General features: G+C 42.6%; 1 protein-coding gene across 1 annotated transcript in view; it reads right to left on the bottom strand.

Moving 5' to 3' along the window:
* Positions 1-25,312, bottom strand: part of LOC309566118 (uncharacterized protein) — a 110,914-nt gene that overhangs the window by 39,251 nt on the left and 46,351 nt on the right. The window contains exons 7-9 of the mRNA XM_082271173.1: positions 21,068-21,267; positions 11,884-12,159; positions 9,306-9,497 (exon numbers count right to left, since the gene is read on the bottom strand). Of these exons, the coding sequence (XP_082127299.1) occupies positions 9,306-9,497; positions 11,884-12,159; positions 21,068-21,267 (668 nt within the window). The remainder of the gene's footprint in view (positions 1-9,305; positions 9,498-11,883; positions 12,160-21,067; positions 21,268-25,312) is intronic.

Raw genomic sequence — 25,312 nt, 5'->3', positions numbered from 1 at the left:
AAAGAATCTGTCCGCCGGCCGTGAAAGGAATTCGATCTTGTATCCTGATCGAATGATTTCCAGAACCCACCTGTCCGGAATTCAGAGCCAAGGTTGGGAGGAAACCGCGCAAACTTCCCCCCACCCCTGAAACAGGTGAGGGCGCCCCTTGAGGCAGAGGCGGATTGAGCCGCGGCACCAGCATGGCCGGACTTTTGCTTGCCCGCCCAGGGCTTTTTCTGGCCACCTCGGCCCTTGAAAAGGTTTGCCCTTGTTTTGTGGCTTAAAGGCACGAAAGGACCCCTGATTGGGTCTAAAGGTGGGACCCCGCTTGCCGCGAAAAGGCTTGTTCTTCGGATTCTGGGGCAGCAGAGTGCTTTTGCCCCCAGTGACTCCTTTCACCAAGGTATCCAAAGCCTCGCCAAAAAGGCGAGACCATGCATAGGGAAAATCAGTCACCGTTTTCCGTGACGTCTGGTCAGCCGACCAGCTCTTCAGCCAGATCAGTCGACGGTTAAGTACCGCAACGCTAGACAGGCGTGCAGCCAAAGGGGCCTCATTCAAGGCCGCATCGCACAAATACATGACCCCTTGATGAAATTAGGTTCACCATTGCCAGCGTACCGGGGGGGGGCAGAATCAGACGCGTCTAAGCACCTTAGTCCAATCTGCCACCGCCTGAGCCACCATGACAGAAGCGAAAATAGGTTTGAGCATGGAACCTGCCACCATGTAGGCATGGCAGGCAAGAGACTCCAACCTCCTGTCCGTAGGATCCCGAAACACCGAGGTATCCTCAGTGGGAACCAGAGTGGCCTTGTTTAACATGGCCACCGTGTGATCCACCTGGGGAGCCACACACCAGCGTGAATCCGTAGAAGGCGCAAAGGGGTAAAGCAGTTTAAACCGATTAGGCACCGTGAAAGGGCGTTTTAAACTGCGCCATTGTTCATTCACAGTGTGATGAAACTCAGCGGGGCAGGGAAAAACCTGTGCCGACTTGCGGGTCCTATGTGTACCAAAGGAGGAAACAATGCCCGGAGGAGTGGGCTCATGCTCCAAATGTGTTTTTTTTTAAAAAGAAATCAACGCATCCATAGCTGAGCGTTCTTCAGGCGACCCCGGGGGAGAATCATCAACCCCCTCCACCTCCGCCTCCCCCTCAGACCCCAGTGGGTCCAGGGACGAGCGAGACCCTGAAAAGGGCACGCCAGCCACCATCTGAATCAGAGGAGAAAGATAATCTAGGCCTTTTCCTAGCAGCTTGTTCAGCCATCAGCACCTCCATTTTTGACACTAAAGTCGCCACCACAGCGGCCAAATTAGGTATAACGGGGGGTTCAGCAGAACTGGGGTCCCCCACCAAGGCTGGGGGGAATTTGCGGTCCTGAGATTCCATTGCAAAAAAACAGACAAAAAGTACTGTCCCTTTAAAAGCGATGCGGATTGCGCAGCCCACCGCCAAATACACTGTGTACACAGACCCCCCCCCCCCCAAAAAGGGACAAAACTGAGCCAGGAAGGATAAAACAGAGATATGGAAGAGACAGTCTGCAGAGCCCCACAGAGTGTTACCACACAGATCGCTGCTCCAGAGGAAAAGGAAGTGAGGTCACCAGAGGCTGAACTATATGCTGCAAGGCTAAGGGAAAATGGCTGCCCATAGAAAGTAATGGGAGGCTTCGGCAAGATGGCCGCCATGTGCTCGGAACGATCGTTCTGCCACACACAAGATGGCGCCAAAACACCACACAGCAAGCTGTTAGCAAAGCCCATAGTGAAGCCAGACATGCTGCCCACATCAAAAATGGCGGACCGCGCGTTTTTTAGCCGCAGCGGCCGCCCCACACAGTCTGCACCTCCCAAACACTGAAAGTGACACAGGAGAGGGACCCCCAAAACCACACAGCACCAGCAGTGCAATAAAAAAGACCCCAGCAAGGATCGCATCAGGGAGCCCCACAAATGCACATACATGAGGGGACACACAGCAACACAGGACTGCCACCCCAGAAAGAGGCCCCACACAGAAAAGTACTTACCTGTACCGGATGGCGTGGGGTGCCTCTATTTAACGGAAAGCCTCTGTCCTCAGATGACAGGGAATGCCGTCAGCCAAAAAACGCAGGACACTGCAGCACTTAACCGTATAAGTGCCCAGTGAGATAGCCACCTCACAGGCTGCATCCCTGCTGCGAGCAGGGATGGGTCGTTCATAGCGCCAGGGCCAACCATAGCCGAACGCTCGATGGCGGGCTGGGGATCCCTCTGACCCTCTGCCCTGGAGAGCCAGGGCGGCCAGTCCGATTCCCAGCTCCGCAAAATCCATCTTCATCTGAAGATCCGACTAAAACTAAAGCTGACAAAATAAACAGCTAGTAAAGCAAAGAAAAAAAAAAACTGACATTCTTGTAAATAAAAATCATAAGAAAAGATTAGAAGGCTGAGACTGTAGCCCCAGCACAGGGAGGCCCATCTACTCCTAACGCTAGACCGAGACAAACTGAGTTGGGATGGCTTACTGCAGGGGGGGGTATTGACCAGTGGGACAGCCCCCATGGGTGTGTCTATGCTAAAAGCTTTTGTTTCTAACAAGTCTTATGCCTAGCTACTCCTGCAGAGCGGAAGTCAATACTCAGTCAGCTACCGGCTCTTTAGCAAGGATGGGCTGCACCTTAATGGGGACGGTACAGCTCTTTTGGGGAGAAAGATGGCCACCAAGTTGGAGGGGCTTTTAAACTAGGAGACGGGGGGAGGGCTCAGAAGCAGAGTCAGTCAGGAGGGAGCAAAGGACTGAAGGCAGTGGTAGGGTCAGCAGTGACAGTAGGGACACAACGTCAATTGGTAGGTCTGTGCGGGAAATGCTCAGACTAAACAGGAATAAACATAACCACCAATCACGTTTAACTTCCGTAAAACTAAGAGGGGTATATGCTAATGCCAGGAGCCTAGCTAATAAAATGGATGAGTTGGAAATGTTAGTACCTGAGGATGACATAGACCTTGTGGGAATAACGGAGACTTGGTTCGACCCCTCACATGACTGGCTGGCCAATATCCAAGGGTATTCGGTGTACCGGAAGGACAGGGTAGGAAAAAGAGGGGGGAGGGGTATGTCTCTATGTCAAGAACAATATAAAGGTGATAGAGAGGAGTGACATTACGGAAGGGATGAGTATGAAGTTAGAATCTGTGTGGGTAGAACTCCATAGGGAAGGAGAAAAGGGAAAAGTAATTGTGGGGGTTTGCTATAGGCCACCTAAACAAGGGGAGGAGGTAGAGCTGGAATTTTTAGCACTAATGGGTAAAATGGCAAAACTGGGATCAGTCATCATATTGGGGGACTTCAATTATCCCGACATCGACTGGGAAGAGGGGACTACACACTCACAGAAGGCCCATCTATTCACGGAAACCTTACAGGATAATTACATGTCTCAGTTAGTGGATTCTCCGACTAGAGAAAAAGCAATCCTGGATCTATTGATCACTAATGACCCAGACCTAATCTCGGAGGTAGGAGTCCAGGACAACCTGGGCTCTAGCGATCACAAGATGATCGCATTTAGTATAAATAACAATATAACAAGGCAAGTGGGGAACATAAGAACCCTAAACTTCAGAAGGGCAGACTTTCCAAAATTGTACTAATTGATGGAAAGGGTAAACTGGGACCAAACCCTGGGATCCCTGACCACAGAGGAAAAATGGGAATGCTTTAGGACCACATTAAGCAAATGCATCTTGCAGTGCATTCCTATGGGAAATAAATTTAGAAGAGACAAAGCCAAACCTGGCTGGCTAAACCGTAGCGTTAAACTTATTAGGAGGAAAAAATTGGCCTTCAAGAAATATAAAGCAGAGGGCACAGTATGTGCTTTCATACAATACAAGGAGGCAAATAATAAAAAGTAAACACGAAATCAAGATGGCTAAAATCAACTTTGAGAGACAAATAGCGGAGGATAGTAAAAAAAACCCAAAGAAATTTTTTAAATATATCAACAGCAAAAAAACTAGAGCAGAGCATATTGCACACATAATGAACGATGGGAGGATGGTTACAGAGGACACTGAAAAAGCAACCGTGCTGAATGCTTTTTTCTCGTCAGTCTTTACACAGGAAAAACGGAGGGGTACACTGACCATGACTGTATGGTTAGTAGTAATACACAGGACTTGCCACTATGGCTTACAGAGGGTGTAATCAGGGAAAGGCTGGATAAACTTAACACAAACAAATCATCAGGCCCGGATGGCGTACATCCGAGAGTACTCAAGGAACTCAGTAAAGGTTATATCTAGACCACTGTTCCTGATCTTTGCTGACAGTATTTGGACAGGAGATGTACCAGGGGATTGGAGGAAAGCCAACGTGATTCCGATATTCAAAGAGGGGCAGAGGCATACCCCGGGAAATTATAGGCCTGTCAGTTTGACATCAATAGTATGTAAACTTCTGGAGGGTATGATAAGGGACTATATCGTACAGTTTGCTAAAGACAACATCATCAGCAGTAATCAGCACGGGTTTACAAATGGGCATTCTTGTCAAACCAATCTCTTAACATTCTACGAGGAGGTGAGCTGTGAGCTAGATAGGGGCAGACCAGTGGATGTGGTGTACCCGGATTTCGCAAAGGCATTTGATACAGTTCCCCACAAGTGCTTAATTTATAAAATAAGGTCTGCAGGTATCGACAGCAGGGTTTGCTCTTGGATACGGAACTGGCTAAAAGGGCGTGTCCAAAGGGTGGTAATAAACAGCGCATACTCAGACTGGTCTGAGGTAGTAAGCGGGGTCCCCCAAGGCTCAGTCCTGGGACCAACCTTGTTCAATTTATTCATAAACAGCATTGAGGTCGGGGTCAGTAGTTCGATATCAGTTTTTGCAGATGAGACAAAATTGGCCAGGGCAATAACTTCACAGCATGAAGCAGATATCCTACAGAATGACCTGGACAAAATAACGGAGTGGGCCAAGACATGGCAAATGAGGTTTAACGTGGAGAAGTGTAAGGTTTTGCACTTGGGGACTAAAAACATAAAATCACAATACACGTTAGGAGGGGAACCCTTGGGGGAATCAAAAATGGAGAAAGATCTGGGAGTCTTGGTTGATGATAGATTAGGCAATAGCATGCAATGTCAAGCGGCAGCCAAAGCCAGCAGAATATTAGCATGCATAAAGAAAGGGATGTATTCCAGAGATAAGACTATAATCCTTCCACTTTATAAAACTCTGGTCCGACCGCATCTGGAGTATTCTATCCAGTTCTGGTCGCCAGTCCTCAGGAGGGATGTGTTGGAGCTGGAGAGAGTACAGAGAAGGGCAAATAAACGGATTAGGGGATTGGAGGACCTTAATTATGAAGAGCGTCTGCAATAGCTTGATTTATTCTCCCTGGAGAAGAGACTCCTGAGGGGGGACATGATAGCAATTTACAAATATCTCAATGGGGATCTCAGCTTAGAAAAAAAGCTGTTCAATCGAAGGGATTGCACGAGGACTCGAGGGCATACAATGCGATTAGAGGAGAAGCGTTTTAACCTCAGGCAACGTGGGGGGTTCTTTACTGTGAGGGCTACAAGATTGTGGAATTCTCTACCACAAGAGGTGGTTTCTGCGGGAAGTATGGTGGCTTTCAAAAGACTCTTAGACTTGCATCTCAAGGATCAGAACATTCAGGGGTATGTGAGATGATTACAGCCATACACACCTACACAGGTTGAACTGGATGGACTATTGTCTTTATTCAACCTCATCTACTATGTAACTATGTAACATTGGTGAAGACTATATGAGGGGCAGCGACTGTCGGAGGACGTAAGGGAAACTGGGATTATATAGTATGGTCAGATAAGACCAAAATGTAACTCTTTGAATGCCACAATACCCACCATGTTTGGAAGTCAGTTAAATAGCACTGCATATCAACCCAAAAACACCATGCCAGCAGTGAAGTTTGGAGGTGGGAACATGGTGTTGGGCTGTTTTTCAGCATACGGTACTGGCAAACTTCATGTCATTGAAGGAAGGTGAATAGAAAAATGTACCAAGACATTCTTGATAAAAATCTGCTGCCATCTACCATGATGAAGAAGATGAAACGAGGTTGGACATTTCAGCAAGACAATGATCTCAAAAAGGAAAACCTCAGTTGGTTTAAAAGAAAGAAAATAAAGGTGCTAGAATTGCCTTACCTGACTTAAATCCAACAGAAAATCTATGGAAAATACCAAAGATCAAAAGTTCATAGAAGAGGCCCACAGAACCTTTAAGATTTGGAAGATGGTTTGTGTGGAAGAATGGGACAAAATCACACCTGAGCAACGCATGCGACTAGTTTCTTTATACAGGAGGCATCTTGAAGCGGTCGTTACCAACAAAGGATTTTGTAAGAAGTATTAAATACATTTCATTTAGCGTGTTCAATACTTTTTCCCTGTGTCATTCCATTTTACTACACAAAACAATTTCAGAATACAGTATCTCACAAAAGTCAGTACACCCCTCACATTTTTGTAAATATTTTATTATATCTTTTCATGTGACAACACTTAAGAAATTACACTTTGCTACAATGTAAAGTAGTGAGTGTACAGCTTGTATAACAGTGTAAATATTTCAAAATAACACAGCCATGGTAGCCAAGACCATACAGTGGTTTAACAGGACAGGTTCCACTCAGAACAGGCCTCGCCATGGTCCACCAAAGAAGTTGAGTGCACGTGCTCAGCATCATATCCAGAGGTTGTCTTTGGGAAATAGACGTATGAGTGCTGCCTGCATTGTTGCAGAGGTTGAAGGGGTGTGGGGTCAGCCTGCCAGTGCTTGGACTATATGCCGCACACTGCATCAAATTGGACTGCATAGCTGTTGCCCCAGAAGATGATGCACAAGAAAGCCCGCAAACAGTTTGCTGAAGACAGAATAAGGACATGGATTACTGGAACCATGTCCTGTGGTCTGATGACACCAAGATAAACCTATTTGGTACAGATGGTGTCAAGCGTGTGAGTTGGCAACCAAGTGAGGAGTTCAAAGACAAGTGTGTTCTGCCTACAGTCAAGTGCATGAGTGCTGCTGGCATTAGGGAGCTATAGTTCATTGAGGGAACCATGAATGCCAACATGTACTGTGACATACTGAAGCAGAGTATGATCCCCCTCCCTTCGGAGATTGGACCGCAGCAGTCCTCCAACATAATGATCCCAAATACACCTCCAAGACGACCACTGCCTTGCTAAAGAAGCTGAGGGTAAAGGTGATGGACTCGCAAAGCAGGTCTCCAGACATAAACCCTATTAAGCATCTGTGGGACATCCTCAAACGGAGCAGCGCAAGGTCTCCAACATACCCCAGATCCGTGAGGTCGTCATGGAAAAGTGGAAGAGGACTCCAGTGGCAACTTGTAAAGCTTTGGTGAACTCAATGCCCAAAAGGGTTAAGGCAGTGCTGGAAAATAATGGTGGCCACACAAAAAATGTACACTTTGGGTCCAATTTGGACATTGTCACTTAGGGGTGTACTGAATTTTGTTGCCAGTGGTCTATGCATTAATGGCCGTGTGTTGATTTTGAGGGGACAGCAAATTTACACTGTTATTCAAGCTGTACACTCACTACTTTACATTGTAGCAAAGTGTTGTAATTTCTTCTGTTTAATCACATGAAAAGATATAATAAAATATTTACAAAAATGTGAGAGGTGTACTCCCTTTGGTGAGATACTGTATGTGTTTTAGGGTCTTGTATGTATGGATTGTATGGGTGGTTACCGATATGTAGTGAAAATTTTTATTTCCAATCGCACCTTTACAAAATATATTTACCTAGAAAAATGGTGACATGTTCAATACCCATTTTACCCGCTGTAAATAAAAGCGGATCATTGTAAGCACCCATGCCAGTGTTAAAGAGGTTGTAAACCCATGAAACTTCTTTTTTGCAACCTGAAAGACAAACACATAATGAGCTAGTATGCATCGCATACTAGCTCATTATGAAATACTACCTTAGAACGAGCCCCCGCCGTGCCGCCCGCTTACCTGTATGACGGGCGACATGTCCAGTCGCCTGTCTTCCGGGATCGCGGCATCCGGCCATCTCAATTGGCCGGAGCCGCGGTGACGTCACACCTGCACACGGGAGCCAATGGTCACGGCATGGGACTCTGAAGGAACGGCACCAGCGGCCGTTCCTTCAGAGCGCATGCGCCAGTAACGTCACCGGCTGCATGCAAGGTAAATATCTCCTAAACAGTGCATGTTTAGGAGATATTTACAGTACCTATAGGTAAGCTTTAATATAGGCTTACCTATAGGTACAAGTTGCAGAGGAGGGTTTACTTCCTCTTTAAAGTGGTTGTAAAGGTTTTTTTTTTTTACCTTAATGCATTCTATGCATTTAAAGGTGAAAATACTTCTGTGCGGCAGCTCCCCCCCAAACCCACCTTCTTCTGACCCAAGCCCGATCCAGCGATGTGCACGAGTGCAGCATCTCCAGCTACTGTCACTCTCCTCATTGGACAAATTCATAACAGCAGGAGCCTTTGGCTCTGTCAATGAATGCAGCAGCGGGACTCAGGAGCGAGCCTGCACAGGTGCCCCCTAGGAAAACAGCTTTCCATGGGGGCAACCGATGAAGAGCAGGGGACCCCAGAGGAGGATCGTGGCTGCTCTGTGCAAAACGATTACGCAGAGCAGATAAGTATAGCCATGTTTGTTTACAACCACATTAAGTAGTTTGTCTCACCTCTCTAACTGATCAAGTGTGCTAGAAAGCTTGTTCATTTGAACAAACAGACAATATTGTCTGGATCACCAGATGACAATAGAAGCAAGCAAACCTAAAAAAACAAAATGAACGCAGCCATCACAAGTAAGCTGCAATACAATAAAATTTTGCTTTCAGGTTTATTACGACTAAGGATCCGTCAAAACCCAGCAAGAACATACAGCCAGCCCAGTGTTCTAGGTTTGGCGGGAAAGAGGACGACAACATTTAGGAGGAACTTCCTTTAGTGTTATTGGATAGAACTGCAAATCTTTGCAGGCAAAACAGCTTCCATGAGTGTATTTCCTTGGTTATTCATAAGTTTTTTTAATATTTATAGGCAATTTTAAAGAAATAAAATACTTTCAAACAGCTTTTAAGGGCAATAAAAAAACAAAATGAACATAAATGTCCCAATAACGTCAATAAGTGCCCATCAGTCTCAATTACCTTTAAAGACATGACACCTCGAGCTAGCCCAGCGATGAACACTACGCCACAATTATTAAGTGAGAAAAAGCAAAAGCGTTAAAGAAAGGCCTGTTTACCTTGACTGGAGAGAAGACTGATACCAGTTGACGGTCTGTCACCTAGCAAGGAAGGCTTAGGTAGCCCACCAAATGAATTCCTGGCAGGAGTGGGAAGAAGTGGAGGAGGCTTCTCCAAGAGATGTGTTTTACTGTTGGTGTGACTATCAAATGCAGGATTAGCCTGTTCAGTAGTGTCTGCTTCTTCAAAGCCTAAAGTTCGAAAAAAAATTAGACAAGGAGAGAAAGAAGGAAAAATATCCCATACTACTGCAACTGGAAGCTTTAATACAGCTGCCCAATCAGCAACACATGTATCTGACATGAAGAGTTAATAACCACAGTTAAATAGACCTTCTAAAAAGTACAGCATGATGTACAGAGAACACAAGATAAGTTGTTCAGTTGCACTAGAATCCATAATCCTTATTTAAAATGGATTTTAAAGTGCAACTCCGGGTTCACTGAAAGTGCAAACATTTTCATAATTTAGATTCTAAGGGAATGCTATCAAAATCACCAATTTTGTCTTCTTTAGCTATACATGGATTTCTCAAGCTGTCAAAAAATAAAAAAAAAATCATTGGTCATCTGAAAAGGAAACATCTACCTTCATCCCTTAGACGGCATACTCCCACCTTCTCCCTGCAGCCAAAATATTAAAATGTTAATCCTTTCTATGTAACGGACATTATTCTACAGCTATTTAGCATCAAACCATACACATAAGTCTGTGCCTAATGGCAAAGAGACAAATATTTCTAGGCCAATCATATACTGTAGAGCAATTTTTGGGGTGGACTCTAAACTAACAGCTTGTTACACAAGTGATAATGGACAACTGACAACGTGTGGCTATTAGATTTTAAATATTATTGACAAATATTGCAATCAAAAGGAACTTTTAATAATTTTCCACGGTAATTTTAAATTATCCGGCAAATCAAAACTGGGGAGAAACTAAAATCATAGGTGTCAGATTGTTGCAGTTAAGCATAAACCTTTTAGTTTTGGATGGAGTAATAGTGAAAACCAATGTCAGGATTTTTCCTCCCCAATCCGTGCTCCATTTAGATATATATATTTATAGCTTGTCCTGTAAACACAACAACAGGTAGCTAGAAAAATGCTCTCCAAAGTGAGGCAAATGCCATCTTAGACAGTCACTGGAACAAATCGCCCCATTAGAACAGTACCTACTTTATTTAGGTTTTGATAGCAATTCAAAATCTTGGTTTTATCCTCTCTCCTCCACTGGTAATGGTCACCAGGAGAAAACAAATGAAACAACCAAGAAAGCACAGGGACAGCAATATAATTTGACCCAAGTTCTAACCACTCACAATTCTATTTAAAACCAAAATAAAGTTTCAGCTTTAAATATACAAAGCTCCAAGATTACCAAAAGACCTGCCTAGTGTATGGCTATCAGGCAGAGTTTGGCAGGGCTTTGGCCCAAAAGCTTCTAGTTAAACAAATTGTGGGTAAACAATCTAATAATCAGCCTTCGCATCTATAATTTACCGAAAAATCCTACACTAGTCATTTCACATTAGAAGTCCAATTTTTTTTTTTTTTATGAAGTATACATCGGACAGCCTCAACAGTGATCTTGTGCACTACCTTCAAAATCGGACAAAAAAAAAAAAAAAAAAAAAACAGGAGAAGGGAAGAAAATAGAAATGCTAGCTCTAGAGCAGATTTTGCAAAGTTTTTTTAAAATCCTTAAAATATTTATGCAAATATATGTAGCTTGTTTTCTAACAAAGCCGGAGTTTCACTTTAAATTTCCTGTAGAATTTTTTTTTCTTTCAAATACTAGAACAAAATAAAAATTTTATGTTGGTGTTTGAACAGTAAAACAGTTATTTGAATGAATATTAGTATTTCATGTTTCAGTGTATTTTTTAATTGGAGACTACAAACTGGAAATACAAAAAAATGCTAAAAAGTCGACGGTGCAAACCATTTGAGGAACTAAAATTATGAATAACTGATGTTTATTAAAGTAATCCCAAAGCGAAGTGCAACTGTATCAAAATGGAGTTTAAGATTTATCCATTTACATTTTTTAAATTCTTTTTAATATTTAAACAGAATGGATCCTTTTTAAAATTAAATTAGTCTTTGATGTAGAATAAGAAATACAGTTTGACTGAAAAACACTAATGTAGATTTGGGTGCATTTACATTTGAATTGACCCTAAAAATGTATACAGTTTTTTAAACATGGGGCACTCCGAATGAGATGGCAGCAACACTAACCCCAATCCTGAAGGAAAACAAGAAAGAATATTATTTTGTGTCCTGTTGTATATTTGGTAACCCTGTATTTAGACTAGAAAGACTTAGAAGATTAAAAAGAATGCCATGTTTTTCCCCTCAACATAACGTAAAAAAAGGTTTAAGGATGTAAAAAATAAACAGTTTAAAACAAAAAAAAAATAGGAGAAAGCTGTCTAGATTAACTTTACCAGTGATTCTAATATAAATACTTGTGTAGAACCAAGTCACTGAACAAGAAGTGGTAGATGTTAAGAGTAAGGGGGTTCTGGTCGTGTGTGCGCACTGGGGACAAAATGGGAAATGTTAAGTATACCTTCCAGCTCAGTTATCCTGGTCTTCAGGTAGTCACTGACTGCTTTCAGCTCTTCAGCATATAAATATTTGCCATCACTTAAGAGGAAGAGAAGGTGCCTAATGTCCAGAGGGACAGTGTAAGATTCATAGAGTTCCCTCTCCAGGTAGTCGTCTGCCAGATCAGCCGCTTTGTGTGAAATTTCATTACGCTCTTGTTGTTCACGCTCGCCAAAAATTTTCCCGAATGCCTTAACTACCAGAGCCAGGGCATCCTCCATGGGCATATTACGATGTACTACAGAGGAGAGACATAACTTGCTTTGTCAGTTTTTAGCTCACATCTTTAAAATCATATAAAATCATGTGAAGTGTGGACGCAATGTCAAGGGTTTTAGCAGAAGTGTATTTATAAAAAGGTTAATGATGAGCCAAGTGTGTGCTAACAAGATTTAATAAACTTTGGACAGCACGGTTATTTTAAAGGTTTTTTTGAAGTGATTGAAATCAAGACAAAATTGCTACTTGTGTAAAAAGTTAGTGTGATCCGGCAGCCCAGCAAAATTTAAGGAATTTCTTTCCTCATTTAAGATGCACTGATAAAACTCAAGCATTAACACCTTATCCAAGCTTTAAAATCCAATAGTATGGAATGAAAAACAAACAATCTACGTACAGTCATGGCCACAAATATTGGATACTCCTGCGTTTGTCAGATAATGCATCACTTTGCTGAGAAATGCAATTTGCAATACCAAATGTTTAGGCATTCTCATGTTTATTTCTTTTGTTTGTATCGGTATGACGAAAAGAGGAGAAACAAAAAAGCCAAACCTGACACTTTCCATGTAAAACTCCAAAAATGTACTTGATAGTATTATTGGCACCCTCAATGTAATATTTGGTAGCACACACCCCTTGGAAAATTCTAAATGAAATCAATCACTTTCTGTAACCATCAATGAGTTTCATACACCTCTCTAGTGGAATTTAGGACAACTCTTCTTTCGCCAACTGCTCTAGGTCTCTCAAATTGGAAGGGTTCCTTTTCCCAACTGCTGGTTTAAGATCTCGCCACATATGGGATTTAGATCTGGACGCATTGCAGGCCAGTTCAGTACTCTCCAGCACTTAAAGCGGAGTTCCACCCAAAAGTGGAACTTCCGCTTTAGGTGGTCCTAACCCCCTGACATGCCACATTTGGCATGTCATTTTGTGGGGGGGGGAGCGGGTACCTAGTTTTGACAGGTGCCCGCTCCCACTTCCGCTCGGAGCGCCGCCCTGAGCGGAAGTTCTCCTCTCCCCCTCCCTCCCTGCAATCTTCTGGGACATGTCAAAGGTCCCAGAAGATTGCCGGCCAATCACGGCTCTTAGCGCAACTCGCGCATGCGCAGTGCGTACCCGGCTGTGAAGCCGCAAACTGTCACAGCCGGGTGCCCACAGCAGTGATGCCGGCGCCAAGGGAGAGGATCGAGGCTTCGGGCGGCCGCATCGCTGGACCGTTGGACAGGTGAGTGAAATGGCTGGAACTCCGCTTTAAGCCATTTCTGGGTGCTTTTTGATGTGTGCTTTGGAGTCATTGTCCTGCTGCAAGACCCATGACCTCTGATGGAGACCCATATTTCTGACACTGGGCCCTGCATTGCATCCCAGAATTCTTTTGTAGTCTTCTGATTTCATAATGCCATGCACACAGCCGAGACATCCAGTGCATGAAACAGTAAAGCAACCCCAAAAACATCAATGAACGTCCACCATGTTTGACTGTAATCGTATCTTTAAAAAGTCTCATTCCTTTTTCTGAAAGCAGTAGAACGATGAGCTGTACCAAAAATCTGTCATTTTGTTTCGTCTGTTCATAGCACATACTCCCAAAAAGATTTTGGCTTCCTCAGGTAAGTTTTGGCAAACTCCAATCTGACTTTTTACATTTGTTTCAGCAGTAGAGTCTCCCCGGGTCTCCTATCATAGCATCCCTTTTCATTCAGATGGCGAAGTTTAGTGCGAGCTGACACAGTTGTACCCTGTTCCTAAAAGGTCAGCTTGAATTTGTCAGGAAGTTGATCGAGGTTCTTTATCCACAATTTGAACAATCCTTAGTTGCAATCTCTCTCTTTCATCCACATCCAGGGAGAGGAGCTACAGTGCTATGAGCTGTAAACTTCTTGAAAATGTTGCGCACAGTGGACACATGAACAGCTCTGGAGATGGACTTGTAACCTTAAGATTGTCCATGCTTTTCCACAATCTTTGTTCTCAAATCCTCAGAAAATTATTTTCTGCTTTGTCTTCTCTGTGCTCCGTGTGGCACACAGACAAAACAAACCAGGTTTTGTCGATTTTTCACCATTTTAAACAGCGGTCAATGCGATTTCTCTATCGTCAGCGGCTGGTAATTGATACAGTGATTGCAAAGTCTTTTTTTATCTATCTATCTATCTTTTTTTTTTTAACAAATAGGTTATACTTACCTGCTCTGTGCAGCGGTTTTGCAGAGTGGCCCGGATCCTCCTCTTTTCAGGTCCATTATCCGTGCTCCTGGTTCCTCCCACCTGTTGGGTGCCCCCACAGCAAGCGGCTTGCTTTTGGGGCATCTAAGCCGAGTCACAGCTCGCCATGTTTATGGAGACTTGAAGATGGGACCTGGCCCTGCCCCCTCTCTCTCCTAATTGCCTAATTGACAGCAGCGGGAGCCAATTGCGCCATGCTGCTGTCTCAGCCCCAAAGGGATAAAGATAGGCTCAGGTAAGTATTAGGAGGGTACAGCACACAGGTTTTTATATTGTAATGCTTACAAGGCATTGTGATAAAAAAAAAAAAACCTTCTGCCTTTACAATCTCTTTAGTTACTAATTGCAGTAGCATCACAAAATTGGAATGCAATTATTTCTTACAGTTTTGAGAAGGTGACAATTTTGTCCAGTCCATTTTTGGAGTTTTGCATGGAAAGTCGCAGATTTGGTTTCCCCATTTTTTGGTGTCATACCAAAAACAAAAGAAATAAACATGAGAATGCCTAAACATTTGTAATTGCAACACTTTTCTGGAAGAACTGGTAAATTACCTGACAGAAAAGCAGGAGTGCCAATATTTTTGGCTAAGACTGCACCTACAAACACAATGGACCTGAAAAAAAAAAAAATAAATGCAAATGAAATGCGCTATACAATATTTCTTTGGTATATTGTTTAAAAACGAAACAGGGATTCAGGGGCTCCAAAGAATTTTTTTTTTTTGCATACGACACAAACCATTTTGCAGAATTCTATGTACAAAAATGACCACTGATCATATAAATACCGTAAGTAAAGGAAGGTCAAAGTAGACTTCAATTTCTTGTAAAATCAGATCGATGCAGGCCCTCATTTGAGAGATTTCACCAGAACAAAAAATTGCCCTGTGGGCAAACTATTTAAAACATGGTTTCTGCCAAAATCTTACACAATGTGTGTTCAGTTGGTTGTTTATTTCCAATTGTTTTGATAAAGAGCATTTAAAGCCCCGACTCCAGAGGCAACTATAGTGAATTCCTATGCAGTCCTTAGCACTTTGGTTTTTAGAGGGCCTCAATTTTACCCTGTCACGTTTGACGAAATCCTATTTTAGGTGCCTATACACACCTTTGTGGGGCAACCCCACTGTTCCTCACTTGAGTAGTCCAGACCTTCAGCTCTGGGCAACTCCAAGCATAGTAGCCCTTATTGGGTGGGAAACGCAGGGATGTTTCAGCTTTAAGACTTACAAACGAATCGACTGGATGTTCTTTGTATACTAGCAGCTGCACCATGCAATTCACATGAAGCCCCCTACCCCCCCCCCCCACTCTGGAATCAGACCCTAATGAAGGGCTGCTTAATTCAAGAGTAATAGGAAAGCCTTTGTTTTCCATTTATCCTTAGACTCTCCCTTGCACATGCTACTAAGCTAACTTGTATATATCATATAATTGGGTGGAAATTTGCCAGACACTGAGGAAGAGGACTGGGACAGCAGTATACACAACTGAGTCACGAATACGGACTGGGCCAAGGACAGGTCTCCGCTACTCAAGTTTTTGCATAGGGCACACTATACACACTCCAGAGATTAGCTAACATATATAAATCAGCAAGCGGGGGGGTCAAAAAATATAAGGGGCACAATATGGAAAAGACTATATGGTAGGGAGGTGGGGGCAAGGGAGGCCAAGACTGGTTAAAGCTGCACCTATAATCAATACAGTGCCTATCTTTTTATGAGATAATTCTTCATCTACTGCCGTGGCCAAAAGTTTTGAGTATGACACAAATAATTTTCACAAAGTCTGCTGCGTTAGTTTTTATGATGCCAATTTGCATATACTCTTGAATGTTATGAAAAGTGACCAGATGCATTGCAACTGCAAAGTCCCACTTTGCCATGAAAATAAACTTAATCCCATACAAAAAAAAAAAAAATTCCACTGCATTTGTGAAGGCTTCAGGGCGCCCAACAAAGTACAGCAAGCGTCAGGACCGTCTTCTACAGCCAATTCAGCTGCGGGATGAGGGCACTACCAGTGGACACCTTGCTCAGAAATGGGCAGCAGGCAGGTGAGAGTGCATCTGCACGCACAGTGAGGCAAAGACTTTTGGAGGACGGCCTGGTGCCAAGAAGAGCAGCTAAGAAGCCACTTCTCTCCGGGAAAAACCATCAGGGACAGACTGATACTCTGCGAAAGGCACAGGGATTGGACTGCTGAGGACTGGGGTAAAGTCATTTTCGGTAATAAATTTCCTTTCCGATTGTATGGGGCATCCGAAAAAAAAAAAAAAAAAAAATCTTGTCTGGAGAAGAAAAGGGGAATGCTACCACAAGTCCTGTGTCATGCCAACAGCAAAGCATCCTGAGACCATTCATGTGTGGGGTTGCTTCTTAGTTGAGAGTGGGCTCGCTCACACAGCCATGAATAAAGAATGGTAAAAAAAAAACAAACATTCTCTGAGAGTAACTTCTCCCAAACATCCGAAACAGTTTTGTGATGAACAAAACCTTTTACAGCATCATGGAGCACCTTGCCATAAGGCAAAAGTGATATGTGGCTTGGGGAACAAAACATTGAAATTTTGGGTCCATGGCAAAGAATCTCCCCAGACCGTAATCCCATTGAGAACTTGTGGTCAATCCTCAAAAGGCAGGAGAACAAAAAAACCCCCAGCATTAATTATGCAAGAATGGGCTGCCATCAGTCAGGATGTGGCCCAGAAGTGTATTGACAGTATGCCCGGGCGAACTGCAGAGGTCTTGAAAAAGAAGCATCAACACTGCAAATATTGACTGTTTGCATAAACTTAAGGTAATGGTTAATAAAAGCCTTTGCCACTTAAGAAATGTTTGTAATCATACCATAGTAATAGCTGACAAAAAGATCTAAAAACACTGAAGCAGCAGGCTTTGTGAAAATATTAGCTCTCAAAAGTTTTGGCTGTGGCTGTATATCAACTATGATTGGAAGCTATGACTTATGATTATGATAACATTTTACACATCTTAACTGATATTTTGCTTCCATTTGCTTTATATCCCATGACTGTAGCAGATTCAGGTTTACCCTGGAATGTAATCAGCTGAATTGGAAACCACTGAATATTGTATGCAGCTGCTGATTCTGCACTGTTGAATCCCTTAATAAACATGCTCTATAATGGCTAAAAAAAAAAAAAAAAAAAAAAAAAAAAAAAAAAAAAAAAAAAAATTTAAAATTATTAAATCCCCACTCCAGGCAACTAAAACCGTTCTGCAGCCTCTTCTCCCCCACACTCCAGCATTCTAGGAACTGAATGATCAGGTAGTAAAAGTGTTTGACCTCTTTCCTAGGCAAAAACAAGTAAATAACCCTTGCAATGCTTATACAGCCCCACAGCAAGGGATCATTTTACATTTTCTTGGAGTTGGGCTTTAACTTTTTTTTTTACCAAATCATCTTTTATAAATCAGAGTGGGCATAAACTAGAGGTGCTGCTGGGATTGTTAAAAGGCGCCCTTATGAATCCTAAGGGGAGAAATTATTTCACAATGAGTATGACCAAATTGCACCAACAGTGGGAGGGGCTTAAAAGGGTATAGTTAAAAATTGAGCTTGCCCTGCTCTGTGTCAAGATAAGTAACAGAGCACAGAGGTTCAGAAGTGTGTACTGCAAAGAGTGTGTGTGTGTGTGTGTGTGTGTGTGTGTGTGTGTGTGTGTGTGTGTGTGTGTGTGTGTGTGTGTGTGTGTGTGTGTGTGTGTGGGGGGGGGGGGGGGGGGGGGGTATCAGCACAAATTCCTGCTTCCTGAAATGTACTCACCAAATCATAGCATTCCATTTCCTGGTAAGGGTCCCAAGTCCTGACCGCCCATGTTTTTTCTTTAATATGAGACTTATGCAGCTCGGCCAATTAGGCAAGTAGCACAGAACCAAGGAGGTGTTTCAGAGCACTCCCCTTGACTCTGTGCTATAGGTCTAACAGGTAATGGGGACCAAAGACAGTAGCTGTATAAGCCACATACTAGAGTAGATGCAGGCCAAGCCCGTGGAGTACACAAATGAGGACCTAGGCTGGTCTGCTGCTTGTGCTAGCAACTAGAATTGCGTAAAGGCAAAAAAAAAAAAAATACAAAGCTTTATACTTGTGCACTTGCTGGAAAAAGCAAATAAAAAATGATTAATAAAAAAGGGAGTCTGCGCTGTTATTACAGTTCAATGGTGAAGATTTACATTACTTCAAAAATGCCCATTAGTGGCTGGTTCAATTTATTGTTAAGAGCAATACTATAATTTCCCAGGTCTGTTCTTCATAGTTCACATGGATAATTAATAAGTGAACCCTCCTCAGGTATTAAAAACATGGATGGTGTGATAAATAAGGAAGGTAATTCTGCTTGAGTTTTATAGTCCCGATGATGACCTAAACTTATAAAAAAGGAGACCAAATCCTCAAAACATTGCTGGAATGCCACACCTAAGAATGTTTACTATAGTGCTATTACCATTTTTATAATTGTGAAAAACCAATTTATAGATTCTGTAAGACGAATCAAAACCCAAGTTCAATATTAACGGAGTCCCAAAGGATTGAGAAGGACATCGCTATGGTACTTTTGATTGGTTGTGTTCATATCAACTATATTCAGTAAATGCAGTATTCTAGTGACAATAATTAAAGTGATTTGTAAGATACTGTAAAACTTTTTTCATTCACATATTTTAACCCTAATTTTTTTTAATTTTAAATGTGAAGGAAGGTGACATTGCAGTTTAAAGGATAAGTTCACCTTTCGTAATATGTTACGCACAGGCCTCCGCACCTCCCTGATCCCCGCTGTGACAGCTGGCCGGGTTCTTCTCCCTCCCTGCTGTCACAATTTATAAAAAGTGTGGCTGAACGGGGCTCCGCCCACATCACTGATAGACAGGGCTCTATCAGTGACCTGGAGACAGGGCTCTATCAGTGATTCTGGAGACCTGAATGACACTAGTGATCTGCTGATCCCTGGAGCAATGCATTACAATCTAATAAACTAAACAAATGCACTTTTTTTTTTACCTGCCAAAAAAAAAAAAAAAAGTGCATTAATTTTTTTTTTGCAAAATGTGAACTTATCGTTTAATGACTGCTGAAGACGCATGCACTCCTATGGAGAAGAGATGCATCTAAATGGTGGAAAACAATGTACCTAACACTGGAAAAAGCAGAACCAATCAAATAGATCAAGGCACAGAGCAGACGCTTGAAAGCATTAGCCAAAAGAAAAAAAGTATATGCATAGCAAAGCAACCATATACAGCAAATGTCAATTTAGAATATCTAGTGGAAAGTGTTAATACATTTTTAAGTGAAAATCTAGCTGTATCTTGTAGTGAGGAAAATGTAATTGTACTGGAGTTTAAATTGCTGAAACAAGCAACATTCAATTCAGTACATTAGCTGCTGTTTTTTTTTAACAGCAGTTGCACTGTAGTATAAACAGTTGGGGCAGGTAGGTTGTTTTAGTTGATCCTTCAAGTAATGAAAATCTTTGCATTTTGAAAATGTTAGGTTTACGTTAGAATTGGTTTAATAAAGATGTTCTATTTTATGTTCGAGGTTGATTCGCTATTATTGTGGAGAAAGATAAAATTATTTATAATTGTCCACTTCCACATACAGGGAGGTTTGGCTACTTGGTAGGCTCCAAGCAAACTAAGAGGGAGAAGCTTCAGGTGGAAGATGCCATCATTAGACCTATAGGTTGTATATTTGTTTTGGGTGGTTCAGTTTTACTGCCTTGGAACTAGTGCACAGTCAAGAAATCCAAGAAAACCAGCATCCATCTGAGGCTTTTTACAATTATTTTGCTTTGGGGCTGGCTTCCTTTAGAATGACTACCTAGATAGCATCAGTAAGTGTGGCGCTAATTTAATGTCTTATAAGCAAACCTTTCTACAATCTTTCCATATTATGTCAGGGCAACCCCCTTCTTCTGTCACAGTTCCACATTACGAAGAGAGGGCAGAGCTTTTAAATCCCACATCGGCACATGCACATATTTTCAGGTTTTAGATTATAAGTATCTTCTCAACCCTGGTTCACACTAAAGCGATGCAGGAAACACAGAAGATTCATGGTGTTTCATCGCATTGCATAATCGCATAGTGTCCATAATATCTTCTGCGGGTGTCCATGTTAGATTAACGATATCCCCAAACAAATCACAAAAGGCAGTGCGATTGTTATTACACCCATGCAATGCAATTCAGTGGAGGGGGGATTCTTGCGATTTGAGCCATACAAAATGTATGTACACAGACCTCGCATGTGATGTGCACAGGAATGCGATGCGGTGCGATTCCTGTGCAAATCACATGCATGGTTCTACACGCACTGGTGAAAAACCTAGGCTTAGTGAGGATGTAGATTACATTTATGCTGTGTAAAAGCCCTTATTCTGATCCATGGATAGTGCAATTACAAAAACAATTTTAGTCAGCCATATTACCTATGCAGTCGTGTGGGCATGGTTTAGCAGGGGTTGCTCTGTTTGGAATTTGCCTATAGCAAATGCAGTTTATCCCCAACTTGATAAATAAGGAATGTCCATCTGAAATACATTTTTAGGTCTCCTTTTGTACCTGCATTAGCATTTTACGTGTTCACTATAAAATTTAGGATGTAAAAGTTTCTGTAGTGTTTGGGTCTGGGAAGGGAGTTTGTGTACCTCTACACTTACTTTTGATAGACTCGTGAAGAATGATTGCAGTGCAAGAGGAGAGGGCTACATTTGATTGCTCAACTAGTATGCAAAACGGGGAGCCGTCGTTTTTAACCTCCTGAAGGGCGCGTGTAAGACCAGTTTCTGTTGTCAAGTAAATCATCTCCACCACTAGACCATGATCCTGCAATCGATGGCCTATGGCAGTGGCGTACTCCCTTTAAAAAGAGAAAATGAGGGTTATTGGCAAGTGACAAGACGACACGATTTTAACACTGAGACTGTGATGTTTTGTGCTGGCACAAGGGACAAAGCAATAACTTAATGTGAGGTGATCAAATTTAAGCATAACTGTGATGTGCATAGTGTTATAGATTGCATTTTAAATTTTGGGTAAAGCTGTAAATACACTGAAAATAATGAAAAATACAATAAAAAAATGTGGTGCAATTTACTTTTAAAGATACATGAAGATTTTACATCACAAAATGATATGATGCAAAGAAGGACTGTTTAAACTTGCCATATACATGAAGTTACATAAAGAAAAATACAACTGCTAAATGCTTTGGCAAATGAGTGAAATATTGAGAGAAGAGAGAGAAAAGAGAGAGAGAGAGAAAAGAGAGAGAGAGAGAAAAGAGAGAGAGAGAGAAAAGAGAGAGAGAGAGAAAAGAGAGAGAGAGAGAAAAGAGAGAGAGAGAGAAAAGAGAGAGAGAGAGAAAAGAGAGAGAGAGAGAAAGAAAAGAGAGAGAGAGAAAAGAGAGAGAGAGAGAAAGAAAAGAGAGAGAGAGAAAAGAGAGAGAGAGAAGAGAGAGAGAGATTCTGGCTTGCAGCTGACAGCTCTAGAACAGCACTAAAACATTCATTAAACATTTAAAGATAAAATAGGGTATAAATTTAGAGTGGTTTTGCCAAATGTAATGGCTTCTTTCTAAAAAAGTTTTGTTTTTATGTAATTAAAAATTCCCTCTTGAGATACAGTAAAACCTTGGATTTGAAGAAACTTGGTCTGTGAGTGTTTTACAAGACAAAACACATTTTTTAAAATAAATTTAATTTGATAAAAACAAGTAATGTCTTGCTATACGAGTAGCAATTGAGTATAAAAGAGAGAAGAGGCACCTAGAAGTGTAGCAATATTGTTACATTTAATGAAGGTACAACATTTAAAAACTCACATGGTTGAGGATTAAAACAGGCACATCGAAGTATGCAAGTATCCAGGGTAAAACTGTCCACATAGACCGTTCTTTGACAGACTCTGACCGCTGTCAGTCTGCAATTGTGACCTGAAAGACTACCCTGCAATAGAGCGATCTGAAAGCGAGGCTTGAAGCGCAGCGTAAAAAGGGAGGACGTCTATATCGGTGGCAGTGCGGAGGACGGCCTATATTGACAGCTTTACCTCAGATGCCTGCGTACTTACGGTTTTAATCATCAACCATGTGAATTGCCAAAACGTTGTTCCTTCAAAAAACGTAACCTATTGCTATACTTGGAGACCCTTTTTTAATACATACATACATACATACATACATACACACACTAGCTCCTGCTGGATTCTGCTTCATGCATTTCCTATTGACTTTTTTTCTCTCCTCACCACAGAGGTGTTCCTACCTACCTACATTTTTATATGAATAAATTATTGTGGTGATTGTAGAATGAATGTGAGTAACCATTATTTATTATGGGTAAATTTGCTTTTAAAAGATCAATGCTTTGGATTACAAGCACGTTTCCGGAACCAAATTATGCTCACAATCCAAGGTTTTACTGTACTTTATTTTCAGATTCCCTAGCTCAAACAAACCAGCTTGGATTGTTCATTGCCTGCAGTTTAGCCTCCTCAGAAACACACCAATCACTATTCTATATCTCTCACAAATAAAAAAAAAAAAAAAAAAACAAACAAACAAACACACACACACACAAAAATAGTCCTGGAACTTCCTGTTACCCACTGTCAACTGGTGGATTGAATTGTCCCTTACCATTTTCTATCTGGCCAACGGACCTCCTCTTTTCTTGTAGTGTATTACCAATCACATAATTACCAGTATGATAAACATTGAAATTAAGATTTAACAGACAATACATGAGGATTTTCAACAAAATTTAAAAAACACGTGTGAAATAAAATTAACGCCAAACTGAACTCAAGTTCGAAAATCGACCGAATTCCAGGTGCATCAAAACAGTTTTCAATTTCTTTGTTTACGGTCTAAATCACCCACAGGCTAAACAAAAAAGCCTGCCCCCTGCTAGCATCTGCAGAGTGGGACTCGTGCTTGTGAGGAAGCAGTGGTCTTATTGTAGAAGGTGTGACATGCACCCCTCCTGAATCAGGCCTATGGCTCTGCAATCAACAACCAACCACCGGACTAAAAAAATAAAAAAAAGGAGCCAAGTGGAAATTAGTCAGCCGAGCAGTGACTGTATCCTATCAGATTCATGTATTCAAACAACTGTGGGTGCTATGAATATAGAAGCAGTAAGTATTCATTCACCCACAATATTTAGGGTGAATGGAGGAATCTATTAGATTGCATTGGTTCAACTTACAGGCTGAATAGAGAAACCTCTGCTTAGCCTCATACCTCGTACACACGCAACGATTATTGGCCGACCGATCGGCCGTCTTTTGTTCAGTGTTGTGTTGGTTGGAATGTGCCTAGACTGCACACAAATTTTCTCGGCCAACAAAAATCAACTTCAGAAGTGATGTCATGTGCTGGTTTACTTTCTGTGTGTTTTTTCTTCTCTGAGCATGCCCAGTCTTGCTCATCAGATTTTTGTCTGCCGAAATCTGTACTGACTGACGGAAAATCGGCCGTTCTATTGACGGCCAACAAAAATTTTATAGCCTGCACACCAGATTTTGTTCGGCCGAAAAGTCGGAGTCGGTTGTCGAAAGCATCTTACTAACAAGCCGAAAATCGGCCGATCGGACGTTGGCCGAAAATTCACGGCCAACTATCGATGTGTGTGTACGAGGCATTACTAAGCAGAAGGGGGTGCCGTATAGATCACAGTTTCCATGCTAGGGGCAAGGATCCTACTCTGCAGCATGCTGGCAGGGGACAGGCTTTTCTAGTCACTACATCTTCTGTTTTGATGCACATAGAATCTACTGATTTAAACTTGCATAATTTGCTTACAGTAATACCATTAACCATTGATTATTTACTTTTGTAACAGATGTTATATCTGAACATGATAATCTATTAAGGCTCCATGTACACAGGGCGTCATAATAACGAGCTCCAAAGCTATTTCTTGACGCCGGGAAAAAGCAGCTGTAAAAACGTGCTTTCAGTAGCTTTTTCCATTAGCGTTATTGCACGTTTGGCCACAGTAGCTTTTAGCAGCGTTTTTTCTGCCTCCATTCAAAATCAATGGTTCCATATGGGAGCCTATTGATTTGAATGGAAGTCGCACCGCAAGGCGGATCAGGGTGATCCGACTTGTGACGCCACTTGCGCTGTGAGAATCTTGAGGGGGAACTCCACGCCAAAAATGGGGAAAAAACGGCGTGGGGTTCCCCCCCAGGTTCCAAACCAGGCCCTTCGGGTCTGGTATGGAATTGGAGGGTAGCCCCACGCCGAAAAAACGGCATGGGGTCCACCCCCAAAATCCATACCAGACCCTTATCCGAGCATGCAGCCCGGTAGGTCAGGAAAGGAGGGGGCGAGCGAGCGGCCCCACCCCCCCGGACCATACCAGGCCACACGCCCTCAACATGGGGGGGGGGGGGGTGTGTGTGCTTTGGGGCAGGGGGGGCTCTGCACCCCCCACCTCAAAGCACCTTGCCCCCATGTTGATGAGGACAAGGGCCTCATCCCCGCAACCCTGGCCGGTGGTTGTGGGGGTATGCGGGCAGGGGGCTCATCGGAATCTGGAAGCCCCCTTTAACAAGGGGGCTCCCCAGATCCTGGACCCCCCTCCCTATGTGAATGGGTATGGGGTACACTGTACCCCTACCCATTCACCTCATAAAAGGCAGTGTGTGTGTGTAAATAACGACAGGAGACGTTTTGGAAAGTTTATTAAAAATCTTCATCCCGTCTTCTCCCTCTCCGGTCTTCTGCTCTTTTGCTGCCCTCTCTTCTGGTCCCATCCTCTCTTCTGGTCCTGTCCTCTCTGGTCTTCTGCTCTTTTGCTGTCTGCTCTTCTTGTCTTCTCCTCTCCGGTCTTCTGCTCTTTTGCTGTCCGCTCTTCTTGTCTTCTCCTCTCCGGTCTTCTGCTCTTTTGCTGTCC

This window comes from Pelophylax lessonae (assembly GCF_965119305.1).
Source record: "Pelophylax lessonae genome assembly, chromosome: 10".
NCBI classification, from domain to species: domain Eukaryota; kingdom Metazoa; phylum Chordata; class Amphibia; order Anura; family Ranidae; genus Pelophylax; species Pelophylax lessonae.
The sequence above is the reverse complement of the archived record's forward strand: the minus strand, read 5'-3'. Positions and strand labels throughout refer to the sequence as shown.